The sequence below is a fragment of the Ursus americanus genome, chromosome 5, assembly GCF_024610735.1.
Source record: "Ursus americanus isolate L20-20 chromosome 5, mUrsAme1.1.p, whole genome shotgun sequence".
NCBI classification, from domain to species: domain Eukaryota; kingdom Metazoa; phylum Chordata; class Mammalia; order Carnivora; family Ursidae; genus Ursus; species Ursus americanus.
This window is the reverse complement of record NC_142131.1, coordinates 82,054,409-82,075,532: the sequence shown is the minus strand read 5'-3', so window position 1 is coordinate 82,075,532 and position 21,124 is coordinate 82,054,409. Positions and strand designations below refer to the sequence as shown.

Sequence of the window (21,124 nt, the reverse complement as noted above, 5' to 3'; positions counted from 1 at the left end):
CTCAGACCATGGTGTCACACCTGTGATTCCACCCCACTTTGACACCTGAGCACCTTTAAGCAGGGCACATCCCCCACTGTAGCAGACTTCTAAAAGTTCAGATTTTCTGCTCCACTGCTTATAATATTTTTCTGTAGCCTCCATAATCAGGTTCCCTCCCCACTGCCTTATCCACAGCTGTATCTCTGGTCATTTTTCTGCTTGTAGACTTGCAGTTTTTGTTCTCTCAGACCTCAAATTGATTTATTCGGTGTTCGGAATGATTTGACAACTATATAGCTGTGTTCAAGGAATGAGACAAATTTAAGGTCCCCTTAATTCTCCATCATCTTAACTTCTCCTTCTACTTGTTTATTATTATGCTGACTGAGTTTTATGACAAAGGGGTGATACATATATTTGCTGAACTCACACTTATCTAGAATGAAAAGAGCTTTAAATAAACAAAAACAAACAAAAAAATGATTAAGAAAATATGCTGTAACACAGTGCATAATGTCATGTAACTATTGGGAAGCAGAGGAACAGAATGCACATCTTTTTTCAAGGAACTTGAACAGAGTCATGGAAGATACAACAAACAAAAATGAGGACTAAGTTCTCAGAAAAGTATTTACTTAAACTAGTGCTTTTGGAAGTTGTGTGAGAAGGGAGAATAAAATTGCTTTGTGAAAATTGTATTTGGCAAAAATTCATTGTATATTTCTGGAGGAAAAGCAGGAAAATGATACTTGCTAAAAAGATTGATTTGGCAGGCTTTTTGAGAATAAATCAAAACATATGAATATACACCTGCAATATGACCTGATAGGCTACTGTAATTTCAGAAATATTGGACTTAATGATAAAAAAAGCATACCCTAAGAGTCATAAAAACGTATCCAAATACGATTCTGTAATTTAATTTGTTTATAGTGATTTATAATGCCTACATATAAGATATAACTTCTGACTTTGTTAATAGTTAAACTTATGTAGGAAAATAAAAAATATATATCTTAATAAAATCATTACAAAAATAAATAATTCTCACAAATTTACAGATTTCTGTAAAGTATTTTTAAAATACTTTGCACATAGATGCTTGCCTCGTAAAATTTTTTCTGTGAGGAAGAAATGTGAGTTTTTTTTCAAAATAATTATTTTTTTTAGATTTTTAAAAATTTATTCATTTGAGAGAGAGAGAGAGGGTGCAAGAGCCGGGGGAGGGTCAAAAGGAGAGGGAGAAGCAGACTCCCCACTGAGCAGGAACCCCAATGTGGAGCTTGATCTCAGGACCCTGGGATCACAACCTGACCCAAAGGCAGACTCAACTGAGCCACCTAGGCACCCTGATTATTATTATTATTTTAAAGTTGCAGTGTCTCCTGAATAAGTCACAGTGTAATTGTAATGAATTAATAAGAATTTATTTTTTATACTTAATGTGTGTCTGTCTTTAAGGAAAACTAAATTAATGCCCCATGGAAAATAATAACCAAACTTCTACAGATTTCTTCTTATCGGGGTTGTTTCCACCATCAAGAATTGGCCTGTTCTTCTTCATTCTCATTGTTCTCATTTTCCTAATGGCTCTTTTTGGCAACTTGTCCATGATCATCCTCATCCTCCTGGATACCCATCTCCACACACCCATGTATTTTCTACTTAGTCAGCTGTCCCTCATGGACCTGAACTACATCTCCACCATTGTCCCCAAGATGGCTTTTGATTATCTCTTTGGGAACAAGACTATTTCTTTCATCGGGTGTGGTGTTCAGAGCTTCTTCTTCTTGACTTTAGCGGGTGGAGAGGGATTATTATTGGCCTCGATGGCCTATGATCGTTATGTGGCTATTTGCTCTCCTCTCCACTATCCCATTCGTATGAGTAAGAGAATATGTGCTTTGATGATAATAGGATCTTGGCTAATGGGCTCAATCAACTCCTGTGCCCACACTGTATATGCCCTCCATATACCTTACTGTCAATCCAGGACCATCAACCATTTCTTCTGTGATGTCCCTGCCATGTTGACTCTGGCCTGCATGGACACCTGGGTCTATGAGTACACAGTATTTGTAAGCACCACACTCTTGATTGTTTTTCCTTTCATTGGCATTGCAAGTTCCTACAGCCGGGTTCTCTTTGCCATCTGCCACATGCAGTCAACAGAGGGGAGGAAGAAGGCCTATTCAACCTGCAGCACACATCTCACTGTGGTGACTTTCTACTATGCACCTTTTGCTTATACTTATCTACGCCCAAGATCCCTCCGTTCTCCAACAGAGGACAAGGTTCTGGCTGTCTTCTACACCATCTTGACCCCAATGCTCAACCCCATCATCTACAGCCTGAGAAACAAGGAGGTGATAGGGGCCCTGAGAAGAGTGATTCAGAGGATGTGCTCTGTAAAAATGTAGAGGAAGTTCTTATTAGTCCTGCAGCCTCAGAAGTAGATTACTTTCACCTTGTATACTCCTTAAGAACACTATTATTCCAGGATTGAAGGCAGGGACTAAAATAATTTAGAAGATTAAAATCATTGAGATTTGACAAAATGTATATTCCTCATCACTCTTTTTGTTTTCTTTGTGATAATTTTTCAATAAAGGAAAAGGTCATTTTTTCTTCCTAACTTGTGGGCAGTAAGGTTTTACTAATATGTAGAAATGATAATAGAAACAATCCAGGCTGATGGTATTATTCAGTATAATACATCTAATATACCTAGTATATATCCTCAAAATGGTTAAAAGAGGACAAAAGAACAATAAATGTTATACTATTGCCAGATTTATATAAAGAACAATAATCTTATCTATTTATCAATATTAATAGATTTATATTTGTTTTATTTATATTATAGTTAACTCTTAAATAGTGAACACTGTTTTTTTCTGATTCCCAATGTTCAGGGAAAGTGTTAGATATAGAGATTAAGGATAAAATTCTTCATGAACTTAGAAGTCCTCCCGCCTTTACAGAGGAAATTAAGTTTATATATTTTATGAGAGGGACCCTGGGGGAATCTAGATAAATCATAAGAAAGCAACTTATTACAAGTCTTCCTCGGGATAAATAGTTATGATTGGGGAGAAGCAAAATGAACTATTAAAGAAGACCCATTGTATAAAAGGATCGATGGGAATTACATACTATATAGTCCTGAGTAATCAGTCTGAGCCACTTCTAAATCATTCCTCTAAACACTGAAATATTACATCCCCCAAAGCCATTGCTAGCCTTTCATAAGATAATTTCTGTTATGGACATTTCATTATACACTTAGTATTCTCATAATTCTCATAATTCTACTCAACCAGAATTGGGGTTTGGTTTGGTTTAGCTCTTCCGTACCACAATTTTATATATATTCAATTACTAGTCTCGCCATCACTTCCAGCTTAGATCTACACATGAACACTATGGGTGAATGACCATCACTGTTTATGGGATAATTCTGTTATATTCTCTATTTTCTGAGGGAAGATGTAAAATTAGGAAGCTTGAATAAAAATGTAAGAAGCCCTGTATTATTCCAAGCATGGCAGTGATTTATGAATGATGCATTTGAATTGGAAATACATATTTGTCTTCCAAAATAGAGATCCACATTCTAGAAGGTATATACCAATATGGACATTTTTATAGTAAATCTAAGTGAGCCTTTAGAGATTTATAGACTATTAACTGATTATGAACTAGATTTGGGAATGGCATAAGTGTGAATTCTCCTAAAATATATAATGGGGAATATTTTCATCACAAGAAACTATATGACAATATATTAATATTTTCAAAAAGTTAGCATTTGCTTGAGATGGAAGGCTTACCTCATATCACATAATTTTCAAATCTTCAAAAAAGAAGACATTCACTGCTTAATATCAGTGACAATAAGCTCATTAAGCATTGCTCATTACAAGCAAGCTACTCAATTAAATTAATTTTGGATTTGAAATATGATTATCTAAGATTCTCAACTAAAGTAAATTCATTTTTTAACAAAAATAAATTCAGTCCAACTTACAAATAAAATACTATATTAAAAAAGAGTGAGGGGTAGGGAGCTAAGATGGCACAATAGTAGGAGGACCCTAGGGTCATCTCATTGTTTGAACACAACTGTATATCTATCAAATCATTCTGAATACCCTAGAAATTGTCTTGAGGACTGACAGAACAAATTCAACAAATAGAAGGATAGAAGAGGCCACATTGAGGAAGGTAGGGCATACAGAGTTGTGGTTTGGGGGAGAAATGGATCATAAGTGCTGTGGAAGAGAGGAAGCCCTGGTCGTAGAAAAGGAGGGAGGGTAGAAAGGGGAATGCTCAAGGAGAAGACTTACTCAAAGCCATTGGCTGGGAAAAGGAGGGGGCTGATTTCTCATGAGTTTTTGCAACCAGCTGGGGTTTGAAGACTAGAGTTCTAAAGGTCTGCAAGCTTGGCTGAGATAGAGCCATGCAGGTGTTACCCTACTCATGGAAAGAAGGCAGGCAAGCAACCAAAGGCAGAGAAAAAAAAATCTGAGGACAACCTGGAGCACTAAGGGTGGGGGAGATTATTCATTGTTCTTGGAGAATGTCCATGAGAGGTAACTTTCATGGAGACACCACCCTGGGGACAAAGGATCCAGCAGGCACGATTTTCCTCCCCTGACCCTCAGCATAAATGCAGAATCACCTGACTAGAGCAGCTCCACCGCAACACTGGCTGCTGAGCCTGCTAGCTCCAAACCCATGCCTCTGCACTCTAGCACAACTGTGCTTTTAAGTCAAACCTGACTCAATCCCAGCACAGGGAAACCCTCTCCCAGAAAACCACTGCAGGTACCTGCTTGCATCACTTTTCTAAAGTCTGGAATTGTGTTTGTTGGTTTGTTTTGTTTGTTCTTTTAAAAGATTTATTTTATTTAGAGAGGGAGAGAGAAAGAGATAATGCAAGGGGATGCAGCACAGGGAGAGGGAGAGGGAAAAGCAGCCTCCCCACTGAGTGGGGAGCCTGATGCAGAGCTCAGTCTCAAGACCCTTATATCATGACCCAAGCTAAAATCAGGAGTCAGAGGCTTAATTGACTGATGCACCCAGATACCCCAAAAGCCTGGAGTTTTAAAAGTCAGCAAGCTTGATGAAAGGATAAAGAATATATATATATATATATATATATATATATATATATATATATATATAATAGAATACTATTCAGCCATCAAAAATGAAATTTTTCCATTTGCAATGGTGTGGATGGAACTAGAGAGTGTTACACTACATGAAATAAATCAATCAGGGAAAGACAATTATCATATGATCTCACTGATATGTGGAATTTAAGAAACAGAGCAGAGGATCATAGGGGGAGAGAGGAAAAGTAAAATATGACAAAATCAGAGAGAGAGAGAAAGACAAAGTATGAAACTCTTAAACACAGGAAATGAACAGAGGGCTGCTGGAAGAGAGGGGAGTGGAGGGATAGGGTACCTGCGTGATGGACATTAAGGAGGGTACATGATGTAATGAACACTGGGTATTATATAAGACTGATGAATGACCCCTACCTCTTAACTTAATAATACATTATATGTTAATTAATTGAATTTAAATTTTAAAAATCAGCAAGTTTGGCTGAGATAGAGTCCCGAGGGCACTGTGTTGATCATGGAGAGAAGGGAGATAAACAACCCGGAGTGAAGGAGGATGAAAACAGTGACTGACAAAGGCCTGGGACACACAAGGGAGAGATTATTCACTCTTCTAGGAGTGCTTCCATGACAGCAGGAAGCACAGAGACCCCTCTCCCAAAGAAAAGGAGATGACCAGAGCAATTTCCGTGCCCCAGGCCTGGGGTAGACCACCTGAGGTAAACAACACGGGGCCTACATTGGTTGCCTAACCTGTTTACATTGGGCCCCACTCCTCTGCATTCTGGCAGTACTGCCCTTCCTGGTCAAAATTGCATTGGTCCCAGCATGGCAGGCCCCTTCCACATAAAACCAGCAGAAGACCCTGTCCATACCAAGTTTACTCACCATAGAGCTCTCCTAGGCTTCAGTTCTTATAAGTACCGCACGCTAACCGATTGCACCACTGGAGCTGCACTCCTAGGCTTCAGTTCTAATTGAAATAATATCAGGTCTCATTTAACAAGAAGACCATATCATACCTAATTAAAGTCCCACACTCTGGCCAAGGACCAAACTGCCCACTGAAGGCAAGGACAGCCCCTGCAGATGACTGGCCCAAAGGATGGAGCAGCCAAAAGACACCAACAGAGTGCATGCAGCACACACCAGAGACAACCCCTGAAGCACCCAGCCATGGACACTATACAACTTCTTCATAAAGCCATTACTCTCAGGGGCAGGAAACAGAACAGACTTTTCTAACACAGAGATGAAGACAGAGACATATGCAAAATGCCAAGATAGTGGAATTCATCACATATGAAACAACACAAGGTCACCGCCAGAGACCTGAGTGAAACTGATATAAGTAATATGCCTAATGGAGAATTTAAAGCAATGATCATAAGGATACTCACTGGGCTTGAGAAAATAATGGAAAGGAGGCCCTTACCACAGAGATAAAAGAGGTAAACAAAACAAAACAAACAACAACAAAAACAATCAGAAATGAAAGCTAGAGCACCTGGGTGTCTCAGTTGGTTAAATGTCCAACTCGATTTCATCTCATGTCACCATCCCAGGGTCCTGAGATCAAGTCCCATGTAGGTCTCCACACTCAGTGAGGAATTTGCTTCTCTGTCTCCCTCTAACTCTCTCCCTGCTTGTGCTCTTCCTCTCTAAAATAAATAAATAATTCTTAAAAAAAAAAAAAGAAATGAAAACTGCAATAAGTGAGATTCAAAACACATTGAATGCGTGAACACAAGGATGGAGGAAACAGAGGAATGTATAAGTGATATAAAAGATAAAATAATATAAAATAATGAAGCTTAATAAAAGAGAGAAAGAATTATGGAACTTGAGAACAGACTTAAGGAATTCAATGACTCCATCAAGCATAATAACATTCATATCATAGGAGTTTCACAGGAAAAGAGGAAAAAGGGGGCAGATATTTATTTAGGAAAGTATAGCTGAAAATTTTGCTAATTTAGGGAAGGAAGGAAACAGACATCCAGATCCAGAAGACACAAAGAACTCCCATCAAAAGCAAGAAAAGCAGGCAAAACCAACACATGCTGTAGTTAAATTTGTGAAATACAGTGAAAAAGAAAAAAAAAGTGCTGAAAACACTAAGAAAAACAAGTCCCTAACTTACAAGGAAAGCTCCATATCTCTGAACAGAAACTTGGCAAGCCAGAAGGGAGTGACATAATATATTCATCATGTTGAATGGGAAAAATCTGTAGCCAAGAATACTCTATCCAGGAAGGCTGGATAAATAGGAGTGATAAAGAGTTTCCCAGACACACAAAAACCAAAGGAGTCTGTAACCACTAAAACAGTCCTGCAAGAAATATTACAGGGAACTCTTTGAGTGGAAAAGCAAGACTGAAAGTGATAAATACTGGGAAAAAAAAACCCAACAGAGAAAACCTCCAGAAAAAATGACAAAACAAATAATAAAATGGCATTAAATACATATCTATCAATAACCACTGTAAAAGTAAATGGATTAAACACTCCAATCAAAAGACAGTGTGTCAGAATTGATTAAAAAATCCATAAAACAAAACAAACATATTCATCTATATGTTGCCTACAAAAGACTCATTTTAGGCCTAAAGACACCTGCAGATTGAAAGTGAAGGGATGAAAAAATATATGTCATGTAATAGATATCAAAGAAAGCCGGATTTGCAATTCTTATATCAGACAAGTTAGATTTTAAGCCAAGGACTGTAACAAGAGATGAAGAAGGGCACTATATCATAATAAAAGTAACTATTCAAGAAGAAGATCTAACAATTGTAAATGTTCCCAACATGGGAACGCCCAATGTATAAAACAATAACAAAAGTAAAGGAACACATTGATAATAATAAAATAATAGTAAGGGACAGTCACACCTCACTTACATCAATCAACAGATCAGATAAGCAGAAAATCAAGAAGGTAACAATGCCTTTGAAAGGCACACAGGACCAGATAGACTTAACAGATATATGCAGAACATTAGATACTCAATCAGGAGAATACACATTATTTTCAAGTGCACACAAGAAATTCTTCAGGAAAGATTACATACAAGGTCACAAATCAGGCCTCAACAAGTACAAAAAGATTAAGATCATACAATGCATATTTTCCAACCACAATGCAATGAAACTTGAAGGCAACCACAAGAAAAAATTTGGAAAGATTATAAATACATGATGGTTAAACAACATGCTACTAAACAATGAATGGGTCAACCAGGGAATCAAAGAAGGAATTTAAAAAACACCTAGAAACACATGGAAATGAAAACAACAGTCCAAAAACTTGGGATGCAGTCAACATGGCCAGAAGAGGGAATTGTATAGCAATACAGGTTTACTTTTAAAAGCAACAATAATCTCAAATGAACAACCTCTCTTTACACTTAAAGGAACTAGGATAAGTACAATAAACAAAGTCTAAAGCCAGCAGAAGATGGGAAAGAATAAAAATTATAGCAGGAATAAATAAGATAGAAACTTAAAAAAAATAAAAGAGTTCAATGAAACCAGGTTCTGGTTCTTTGAAAAATTAATAAAATTGATAAACCTCTGACCAGACATATTAAAGAGAGAGAAAGAGAGAGAGAGAGAAAGAAAAGACCCAATAAATTAAATCACAAATGAGACAGGAGAAACAACAATCAACACCACAGAAATACAAATCATTATAAAAGAATATTAGGAAAAGGTATACGACAAACAATTGGACAACCTGGAAGAAATGGATAAATTCCTACAATCATATTAACTACCAAAACTGAAACAGGAAGAAATCGAAAACTTGAACAGGCTGATAACCAGCAAAGAAAATGAAACAGTAATCAAAACTCCCCAAAAACAGAAATCCAGGGTCAGATGGCTTTACACAATTCTACCAAACATTTAAAGAAAAGTTAATACCTATTCTGAAATTATTCCAAAAAAATGAAATGGAAGGAAAACTTCCAAATTCATTCTGTGAGGTCAGTATTACCCTGATAACAAATCCACATAAAAACTCCACTAACAAAGATAACTATAGGCCAATATTTCTTATGAACATGGATGCAAAAATTCTCAAAAAAATACTAATAAATCTAATCCAGCAGTATGGTAAAAGAATCATTCACCATGATCAAGTGGGATTTATTCCTAGGTTGCAAAGGTGGTTCAATATTGACAAATAAATAAACAAACATAATGCACCACACTAATAAAAGAAAGCATAAGAAACATACGATCCTTTCAATAAATGCAGAAAAACCATTTGAAAAAGTACAGCACCCATTCCTGGTGTTGGGAAAATTGAACAACTATGTGTAGATGAATGAAATTGGACCATTTTCTTACACCATACACAAAGATAAACTCAAAATGGATGAAAGACCTCAAAGTGAGACAAGAATCCATCAAAATCCTAGAGGAGAACAGAGGCAGTAATCTCTTTGACCTCAGCCACAGCAGCTTCTTGCTAGACATATCTTCAAAGGCAAGGGAAACGAAAGCAACATTGAACTATTGGGACATCATCAAGATAAAAAGCTTTCACACAGCAAGGAAACAGTCAACAAAACTAAAAGGCAATCTATAGAATAGGAGAAGATATTTGCAAATGGCATATCAGATAAAGGGCTAGTATCCGAAATCTATAAAGACCTTCTCAAATTCAACACCCAAAAAAAAAAATAATCCAGTAAAGAAATGGGCAGAAGGCATGAACAGATATTTCTCCAAAGTAGATATACAAATGGCCAACAGAAACTTGGAAAAATGGTCCACATCACTTGGCATCAGGGAAATAAATCAAAATCACAATGAGATACCACCTCACATCAGTCAGAATGACTAAAATTGACTGCGAATGTTGGCAAGGATGTGGAGAAAGGGGAGCCCTCTTACAATGTTGATGGGAATGCAAACTGGTGCAGCCACTCTGGAAAGCAATATGGAGGTTCTTCCAAAAGTTAAAAAATAGAATTACTTTATGATCCACCAATTGAACTAGTAGGTATTTATGCAGAGGATACAAACTTAGTGATTCAATGGGGCACACACACTCCAATGCTTATGGCAGCACTGTCCACAATAGCCAAACTGTGGAAAGAGCCCAGATGTCCATCAATGGATGAATGAAGAAAGTAGGTGTTGTGTATATACAACGGAATATTACTCAACCATCAAAACTAATAAAATATTGCTGTTTGCAACAATGCTGATGGAAGTAGAGGACATTATGCCAAGCGAAATAAGTCAGTCAGGGAAAGACAAATACCATATGATTTCACTGGTATATGAAATTTAAGAAACAAAACTGATGAACATAGGGAAAGAGAAGTAAAAATAAACTAGGATAAAAAGCAAAGAGGGAGACAAACCATAATGACTCAACTATAGGGAACAAACTGAGGGCTGCTGGAGGGGACATGGGTAGGGTGATGGAGTAATTGGTTGATGTGCCCTGAGGAGGGCACTCTATATAATGAGCACTGGGTGTTATATGCAACTGATGAATCACCAAATTCTACCCCCAAATTAATAATACCTCTATGTTTACTAACTTGAATTTAAATAAAACCAAACAATAAAATAAGATAGGGGAATAAGGAATGCTCTTGTCATGATGACATCACTGGGTGATGTGTGGAATTGTTCAATCACTATATTGTACACCTGAAACTAATATAAAACTGTATGGTAACTATACTGGAATTAAAATAAAGCATAATAAAATAAAATAAAATAAGATTTAGGTTTGTACTCAAAGCCCAATGCAAAACTATTAGAGCCAGATTCAGATTGTTTTAAAATGAAGCTCTGGTCTTCTTTTAAACATTGAATCCACTGGGATAGCTTTTAACAGTGTGTTCATTAATGGGCTAAACTAGGATCAATCTTGTCTAATTAAAAGTAAAAGGATAGAATAAGAAACAATGTCCACTCCAGATTTAATTTGGCAAATCAACTCACCTGCATTCTGATTCAACTAAAACAAAAACACTAAAATTCTTAATATTCAACTCTAGCAAATTGATGCTGTTAACCAAAAGACCAAAGTGAATGGCTTCTGCTCTTATTGAAAGGGGCCAGTATATTGCAGGGGGCAAAGTGTTACAAAGTTGAGGGCTCCAGCCTCTCTTAGACCCTCTAGCCAGCTTTTCCAATGTTCTAATTACGAAAGATGAGGCTCCAAGAAACTGTAGGGACTTTTCTCAAGCCTCCCTTTTAATTGACTTAGAGAACTAAATTGGGAATGAATCTGTGTTCTTTTTTTTTAATTGAAAACAAATTTATTTTTTGGTGTTTTTATAATAATATTTTTATTATATTATGTTAGTCACCATACAGTACATCCCTGGTTTTTGATGTAAAGTTCGATGATTCATTAGCTGCGTATAACACCCAGTGCACCATGCAATACATGCCCTCATCTATGGAACATAAGAACTAGGAAGATCGGTAGGAGAAGAAAGGGATAATGATTCTGTGTTCTTATCGACACTGGGGCTACACTCTCAGTGCTCAATACCACTGCTATAAAGCAGCCCCTACCTGAGAGTACTAAAGAATTTTAAATACTGGGGTCACCAATGAACTTCAATAGGTCTTGTTTCTAAACATATTCCCTTATGTTTAGGCCTTTTTTAGAGATACCCATGTTTTTCTCCTTAGTTCCTTCTGGCCTATTCATTAATTGGGCCAAGAGTTCTTTAAAATATTATGTTGGATTTTCATTCTCTCATACAGGAAAAAAAAATCTAGAATTTGAAAGCAGTGTAAAATTAGCCAACCAAGTGAATTAAATAACCATACAGCAACTTTAAATTGCTCCATCTCTAACGGCACTATAGTTGAGTCAGGGAACAATGATCATTTGTTCCTCTTGGGTAAGCTACTATCCCCTTTATGGGAAAAGTCTTCACTTGATCTTGGCAAAATTCACAGTGCAGTTCCTGTCAATATTCAAATAGATTTCTCAAAACTTTTCCCAAGAATTAACAGCCTATAAATAAAGAAGCCCTTCACAGCATCAAGCCCATAATAGAAGACTATAAAGCTCAGCATATTATTATTCCCTGCACTGTTCCCTATAATATCCCTATTTTACCTTTGATCAAACCCAATGATTGAGGATGGAGGTTTATTTAGGACCTCTGAGCAAGAAATAACATTGCTATCCCTCAATACACTGTTGTTCCTAACTCCCATTTACCAGAGATTTCAGTTCTCACTACAAGCAAATTTTCCATGGCAAATGACCTATACAATGCATTTTTTAGTATTCCAGTTGGTAATAATAACCAAAACTAATTTGCTTTCACTTGGTAGAAAAAAAATACACCTGGATAGTAATGCCCCAGGATTTCACAGAGAATCCTCAATTTTCACAAACATTAAAGGTTAATATTGATGATAAAAAGTTTTCTGTAGGCTTTGCTTTGTTACATTACATAGATGATTTGCTTCTCTGTCGCCCTTCTCAGGTCTCTTCACAGGAAGGCAGCGCCTACCTATTAGAACTTTTAGCCTTAAAGGGATGAAAGTGTCCAAAGGAAACAAAAACCACTTTTATTAAACTGGCATTCAATGTTTGAAGACTCAAGGACACTTGATCCCAGAAAAGGGGGCACATTTAGATTCAGATAGGTTTTATGACATCTGAACCTTCTCAAAACCCAAAACTAAGTGCCAATTATGAGGTAATCTCAACTCAGCTAACTACTGTAACATTGGATTCCATACTTTGTTTTTATGGACCAACTTCTATATGCTTTACTAAACAAAGACAGACTTGACACTATTATTCGGAAAGATCAGGATGACGTGGCTTTTGGGACTTTAATGAAAAGTCTAAGGAAATCTTCTGCCCTTGGAATTCCTAGTCATCAATTTCCCTTTTTCCTCTTTGTGTGTGAGAAGGAAGAGGATTCCCCTGGATTATTCACCCACAAACATGGTGACTTTCATTGACCTGTAGAGTATTATAGCCAACAACTAGACCTTGTGGCATAGGGAAATACTCCTTGCCCCAGAGCCATTCCTACCACTGACCTTTAGTTAAGGTGACTGAAGATATACTCATGGAATCTCCTTTAACCATCCTTGTGCCCCATGTGATAGAAGGTCTCCTGAACACTTACCATACTCAAATTCTTTCAGTCAGTTTTCTCACTTCATTTGTGAGGATGCGAAACCCTTTGATATCCTTTTTTGTAACTATTCCTCATATAACTCTTGCTATAATCAAGTTAACCTTGCTGTTCTTCTTTTCCCCTTCACTTACAAAACTTTCACAACTGTTTAATGCTGACAGATCACCTTTTGATGCCCCATGACAATTCACAGAGAAATCCTCTAACCAATGCCAATTATCATGGTTTACTGATGGTTCTTATTTAAGGGATAAAAGTGGTAAATATAATGCTATGTATGTTATTGCAATTCCTTTTTAAGTTATTGAGGTAGCACCTTTACCTTTGGCTACTTTGGTCCCCAAACCTGAATCATATGTCCTTACTCAAGCTTGTACCTCAGTCAATGGTAAAATTGCAAACATTTATATTCTGATAGTCCACATGCTTTTGGGGGTAGCTTGTGACATTGGAATATTAGGGGAACAGCAAGTTTCCTTACCTCCAAAGTGGGTGAAATTAAAAAAGTCTCCTGTGTCCACAGTTTATTAAATGCCATAGTTTTGATGTTTGCTCTGGCTATTATTAAGTTTTCTGCACAGTCCAGATTTGACTTCCTAATATTTCCATCAAAGATGACAGTCTCAAGGAAACCAATTGATAAACATCTGTCATGGTCCAAAGGGATGTTCTCCCAACTGATAATTTAGAAAAAAATGACCAGACACACTTAATAATTGACCCCAGAAAAGATAATAAATAAATAAATAAATAAATAAATAAATAAATAAATAAATAAAATCTCATAATTGTTTGTATAAAAAGGGAGAGCTGTAATTTGAACCAAATAAAAATTGAGTCCTACCAGAATTCTAAAATCCCATTACTTACCACTGCATATGCATTCAACCATTGACATAATGGCAAAATGACAGCATTAACGAATCAATATCAGTATTTGGGAAACATTAATCAGTCCATAGGAAGTGTCCATCTTGCTTGTCGTACCTGCCCAAAATACAATATTGGGAAGCCTGTCCACACTACCCCTGTGCATTTTAAATTGCCCTAATTACCATTCAAGGTTTAGCAAATGGATTTCATACAACTTCCTCATCTTGTGGCTATAAATATGTTTTAATCATGGTTTGTATTTTTTCTCACTGGGCCAAAGCTTCCCCTTGTAAACAGGCTACTCCTTCTTCTCTGGATAAAATTCAGTTAGAGATTATTCCTACCCGAGGAACTCCTGTGGAACCTTATAGTGACCAGGAAACCTACTTCACTGGTAGCTAATCCCCATAACTGTGAATCCAAAATTAAGTAGATCTGTGCTGTTTGGCTGGTCCCACAACATTTTCACTGTGCTAAACACCCTCAATCCTTGGGTTTATTTGAATGCACTAATGGCACCATTAAGTCATTTGGCAAAATGTGTAGAAATCCTTCAAATACCCTGGTCAAAAGTATTGTTATTGCTCATTATAAATCTCAGATCCACTCCCTTTGGACTCATAAACTGTCATCTTTTGAGATAGTCACAGGGTGACCTATACACCTGGCTCCTACAACTTTTGATGTACAGTTTATAAAAAGAAATAGAACTTCAATATTGTAAAGGCCTAATTGATTCTGTTGAGAATAACCATGTTTTAGCAGAACAACCATTTTCACAACACACTCCCAGGAGACAAAGACCTTAACTATCACATCTTGCAACTCAGAGATTTTGTCTATTGGAAAAGCTACCTCCAAAAAGACAATGTTTAACCTTTAGAAATGTTCCATACAAAGTACTGCTAACCAACTCTTGTGTCACCAAACCTCAGGGAACAGATTTCTTAATTTAAGTTTTACATCTAAAGAAAGCACCAACCCCAAACTGGACTTGCACATCACCTGGTGACCTGAAAGTAAATATTGCCAAGAATTAAAGCAGATGATATCTGATAGAAACAGCTTTCTCAGCTGAAGTCTACAGCAGATCTGAAGTCTTCTGTACTTCAATTGGTTTCCTTTTCTTTTTCTGTGGTGAATTGCATTCCCATGGGTATATGAGTGTTTAGATAACAGGCAAATTGAATTTCAGTGCTTATTGGGATGTTTACCTGCCCCCATCAATGTGCATAATAAATTCGAAATCTCCAATTTCTCCATCTTAAATCCCCATAACTGTTTCATCCAGGAGGTGTACATGACTTTGAGTTTTCCTCCACAAAGAGAGACTTTATCCCCTAGGTCAAAATAAGTGTCAATTAATGTGTAATCAAAAATCTCTCCCTAACATTAAAGAGCAAGCCAATTCCCCAGGGAAAACTGCACCCCACCAATAATCACTTGACTCGTTGGCTAAAACAGTTTCAGATAATTGCACAGCCCTTGATTACCTACTTGCGGAACAAGAAGGTGCTTATGCAATAGTAAATACAACCCGTTACACGTGATTAAACTCCTCTAGAGGGGTAAAAATTCCATTACACTAGATCAGGGAACAAGCTCACTGGTTACAACAAATTTCATGTAATGACTCATGGTCATTTGACATATTGAGCTGGTTAGACTTCAGGTTTGGGGTCCTGGGTTAAATCATACAAACTGAATTTGTAATATATGTTATACATAATATATAATTATATAGATATATAAATTATATAAATATATAATTATATTTTAATATAATTAAATATAAATATAAATATAATCAAATATAATATAATATAATATAAATTATATAAATATATAATTATATATATATAATTTAAATTAAATTAGCCAACATATAGTACATTATTAGTTTTTGGTGTAGGGTTCAATGATTCATTAGTTGGAGGGCACGTGATGTGATGAGAACTGGGTGTTACATACAAGTACTACCACTTTTGATTCTGCTTTGCATAATTATTTGTAAGTATTGGATTTGCTGCATGTCCAAACTTTGTAGAAATGATATACCAATAAAGTGATGCTAGCTCAGTTTTGAGATGATTGTTGGGAATTTACAACATTGATAAAGCATAGGCTTTTTGTTTCTTTGTTTGACTTTATGTAAGGAATGTCTAAGAATTCTCCCTCCATTTATTTATTTATTTATTTGTTTATTTATTTATTTATTTATTTATTTATTTATTTTTTACTCAAATATGTCCTTAGATGGTTTTCAATTGCTATGTGTTTTCCCTCTAATGTGGAACATAACAACTAGAAAGGTCCTTTGTGACACCAAGGGACAAAAATCACTACATATGGAAAACCTGACTCTTTAACAGCTATATTGTCAGAGAAAGATAATGATCAAAAGGGGGAAATAAGAAAGTGAATACAGGAAACACCACTTAAAATTGAGTTGGGAGGGCAGGAAGGGGATCTCTCACATCTTATGACTCATCATTAATTGCAGACCTGAATAGGAACAGATGTACTTTGCATTGCCAACAGGAAGGAGATTACTTTACTACTGCAGCAGGGCAGAAGAATTTTTTCTTGCACAACGACAAACACAGCCAATAAGAATATACCACAATTTAAGCAATGAGAAACCATCACCACCTTGACCTCTCCCTTTCTTCTCATGGAGTTTTATTCAGCCATCTTCCTCCTTATCTCCTTTAAATTACATTCCTCTCCTTTGATCCTCAAGCTTGTCTGTGATGTTCCTTAGCAATTGCAATTTCTCTGCTATTCCTGACCAAACCCATTTTACTGGTAAAATTACTGGCAATTTCATCAGGATAAAAAGCTTCCACACAGCGGAGGAAACAGTCCAAAACTAAAAGGCAGCCCACAGAATGGGAGAAGACATTTGCAAATGACACTACAGATCAAAGACTGGTATCCAAGGTCTACAAAGACCTTCTCAAACTCAATACACAAGAAACAAATAAATTAAAAAAATGGGCAGAAGATATGAACAGACACTTTTCCAATGAAGACATACAAATGGCTAACAGACACATGACAAAATGTTCAACATCATTAGCCATCAGGGAAATTCAAATCAAAACCACATTGAGATACCACCTTATGCCAGTTAGAATGGCAAAAATTGACAAGGCAGAAAACAACAAATGTTGGAGGGGATATGAGAAAGGGGATCCCTCCTACATTGTTGGTGGGAATGCAAGTTGGTACAGCCACTCTGGAAAACAGTCTGGAGGTCCCTTAAAAAGTTAAAAATTGAGCTACCCTATGACCCAGCAATTCCACTACTGGGTATTTACCCCAAAGATACAGACGTGGTGAAGAAAAGGGCCATGTGCACCCCAATGTTCATAGCAGCACTATCTACAATAGCTAAATGGTGAAAGGAGCCAAGATGTCCTTCAACAGATGACTGGATTAAGAAGATGTGGTCCATATATACAATGGAATATTACTCAGCCATCAAAAAGAACGATTTCTCAACATTTGCTACCACATGGACGGGACTGGAGGAGATAATGCTAAGCGAAATAAGTCAAGCAGAGAAAGACAATTATCATATGGTTTCACTCATTTATGGAACATAAGAAGTAGGAAGATCGGTAGGAGAAGAAAGGGAAGAAGAAAGGGGGGTGTAAACAGAAGGGGGAATGAACCATGAGAGACTGTGGACTCTGGGATACAAACTGAGGGCTTCAGAGGGAAGGGGGTGGGGGAATGGGATAGGCTGGTGATGGGTATTAAGGAGGGCACATATTGCATGGTGCACTGGCTGTTATACGCAAGTATTGAATCATGGAACTTTACATCAAAAGCTAGGGATGTACTGTATGGTGACTAACATAATATAATAAAAATATTATTAATAAAAAAATTACTGGCAATTTTACGTTTAACATAGACAAAAGTAAGTATGGTACTAAATTTGTGGATTGAGCAGCAGAAACAGTTAAAAACAAACACACAAATGTATATTTTTAGAAGCTCTTGAATATTAATGAAAGGTTGGCAATTTTTGTAAAACCAATAGGAAATCAAAGATTGTGGAATGACAGCATCATATTTACATTTTATGAAAATAACATTGATGACGATATGTATGATACACTTTAGAGTTGTGGTAGACTGAAATCATGAGAATGCTTAAGAAGGAATTAGAAGAAGCCAAAGAAAGATAGTGGGAGATTGAATTTGGTCAATGAATAGATAATTGGGAAATGGACTCCTAAAACTTCACTTTTTTCTACAAAAAGTAAAACTCCTATATAAATCCCTTTATATATGGACTTGAAGTAACTTAAGTGTATTAGTAAACTGGCAGTAGTAAAACCTTTGTTAAGCACAATATGATGACATGATGACATATTAGCATATAATTTCAATCTCCGCAAGGTCATATTTATATTTTACATGTTGTAGCTAAAACCAGAAATTTCTGATTTCATTTTGTATGTTGCATGCTGCAGCTACATAATCATTTTTTAAAAAAATATTTTATTTATTTATTTGACAGAAAGAAAAACAGCCAGGGAGAGAGGGAACACAAGCAGGGGAAGTGGGAGAGGAAGAAGCAGGCTCCAGTGGAGCAGGGAGTCCAATGCGGGGCTCAATCCCAGGACCCTGGGATCACGTCCTGGGCCAAAAGCGGACACTTAATGACTGAGCCACCCAGGTGCTCCTACATAATCATTTTTGTCCATGCTTTTCAAGTAAGTAATTTCTTTTAGTATAAAGAAATTAAGTTAATTTAAATATATAATTTAATATCTGAATATAGAATAAATTGTCAATTATTCTCATGTTTCCATGCGGGTCACTTAATTTCAGTATTCTTATTTAAGTTTAAAAAAATCCTAAATCTGGGACACCTGAGTGGCTCAACTGCTTAAGTGTTTGCCTTCAGCTCAGGTCATGATCCCAGGGTTCTGGGATCAAGTCCCGCATCAGACTCCTTGCTCAGGAGGGAGCCTGCTTCTTTCTCAGCCTGCTGCTCCCCTGCTTGTGGTTGCTCTTTCTCTCTCTCTCTCTGACAAATATATAATAAAAAATAAAATCTTTTAAAAAATCCTAAATCAAATAACTCCCCTAAAAATAGTTTTATAAAAGGATGTTAGGATAAGATGGACTTCAGATGTCAACTGTAACTAAGATAAAGGAAGAGAACAGTAAATAAACTTATAAGCACCACATTTGCATGCTTATTTTGCTTATTACTTCATATACCATTACTTATATTCTATATATCACAAATATATTTCATATACCATATATATATATTTAAAACAATATATTAGATGTCTAAGTTTGTGCCATCAGTTAACAAATGGCCCCATCTGCTATTGGGCACTTGAAATGTGTATAGTCAAAATTACAATGTGCTCTAAGTGTAAAATACACACAAGATTATGAAGATTTAGACTGAAAAAAATAAAAGATCACATTAATAAACTTATTTTGATTAAATATAAAAATGATAATATGTCAATATAAGTAGGAATATTAATTTGTACCAACATTGTATGTAATATAGTACAGTGATATATTGACATCAGTGCTAATATCAGTATTAATTGTAATGTTTTGAATTAAATTGATATGTTATTTAAATCAATTTCATTTTTTTAATGTGGCTACTAGAAAATTTTAAATTACATGTGGTTCACATTAGATTTCTATCAGAGAGTGCTGCTCTAGGATGTTCTAATTAATATGAAAAAGGAAAATAAAGGAGAGTTAAGGGCAGCCTTGATTATTGTTTCTTGGCAGAGAAAATCCCAAACTCTTGTCATGGCCCCCAGCTGTAGATAGTGAGATTGAGCATGGGGGTGAGGATGGTGTAGAAGACTGCTGGAATCTAATCTTCTGCTGGTGAATGGAGATTCCTGGATCAAAGGTACGTGTACACAAAAGGTGCATTGTAAAAGTGACTACAGATAAATATATTGAGCAGGTGGTGAAGGCCTTTTTTCTATCCTCTTTAGAGCAAAAACATCCTAACCATAGGAAGCAGTGATTCCAAGGAAAGGTAGGGGGAGAAAGAGACTTGTACTCACAAAAACCTTTTTCTCATTGTCCCAGATATCTATACAGGCCAACGGCAACATGGTTGGCACATCACAGAAGTGATCAATGGCCCTGGACCAGCAGCAAAGAATATGAAGAGCACAGACTGTGTGTGCCATGGAGTTGATATACCCCCAAATCCAAGATCCTATGATCATTTTCACACACATCATTTTACTCATGCAGATAGAATAATTGAAGGGATGACAGATGGCACATAATGGTCACAGTCCATAAAGGACAGGAGTAAACCTTCAGAGCATGCCATGGTCAAGAAGAAGCTTTGCACACCACATCTCAGGAAGAAGATACCTTTCTGGCCAGAGAGGAAGTTGAATGCCATCTTTGCAACAGGGTTGGAGAGAGCGAGAGTGACCTAAGGAGAAAGTACATTGGTGCATTGAGCCAGGGATCTAAGCATACAAAGTGAATTGTGGCTGAGTTACCCACTAAGGCAAGAAAAAATATGAAGACAATACAGAACAAGAGAAGCAGGCCAGTTTGATTTGAGGGAAACAACCCCAATAAAATGAAATCAGTTGAAATATGATTCTATTTCCCCATGAAATCTTATTGTTTCAACTCCCTTGGAAGAAAAATAAAGACAAAATCAAAGCATAGAACAAGAACGAAAATAAAACAGGACCATGAAAAAGAACTCTTACTTTACTAATATTTGTTTACAATGGGTTACCTTTTTTTTTTTACTACTGAATCTTTCATAGAACCGATTTTAATATCTGAATTGAATGCTCCCCTCCCACAACAAGTGATCTTAAGTGTTAAGTCTAATATAAGCCAGAAACATAAACAAGATAACTAAAACATTATTGTCTTAATAACTCTTGGCTATGCATATCTTTCAGAATTTACAAAATGTCACAGGAAT

The 21,124-nt window shown here is 36.4% G+C and overlaps 1 protein-coding gene and 1 pseudogene across 1 annotated transcript; one reads left to right on the top strand and one right to left on the bottom strand.

Annotated features, from left to right (window-relative positions):
• The first annotated feature begins 1,463 nt into the window (after window positions 1–1,463).
• On the top strand, window positions 1,464–2,402 carry LOC123780174 (olfactory receptor 2L8-like). The gene has a single exon (XM_045778962.1). The coding sequence runs from the start codon at window positions 1,464–1,466 to the stop codon at window positions 2,400–2,402; it is 939 nt and encodes a 312-aa protein (XP_045634918.1).
• A 17,555-nt stretch (window positions 2,403–19,957) lies between these two features.
• Window positions 19,958–20,881, bottom strand: LOC123780143 (olfactory receptor 2L13-like; annotated as a pseudogene).
• Between the last annotated feature and the right edge of the window lie 243 nt (window positions 20,882–21,124).

Excerpts from the sequence above, each read along its gene's own strand:
- LOC123780174 (XM_045778962.1), top strand. The coding sequence starts at position 1,464 with ATGGAAAATAATAACCAAACTTCTACAGATTTCTTCTTATCGGGGTTG.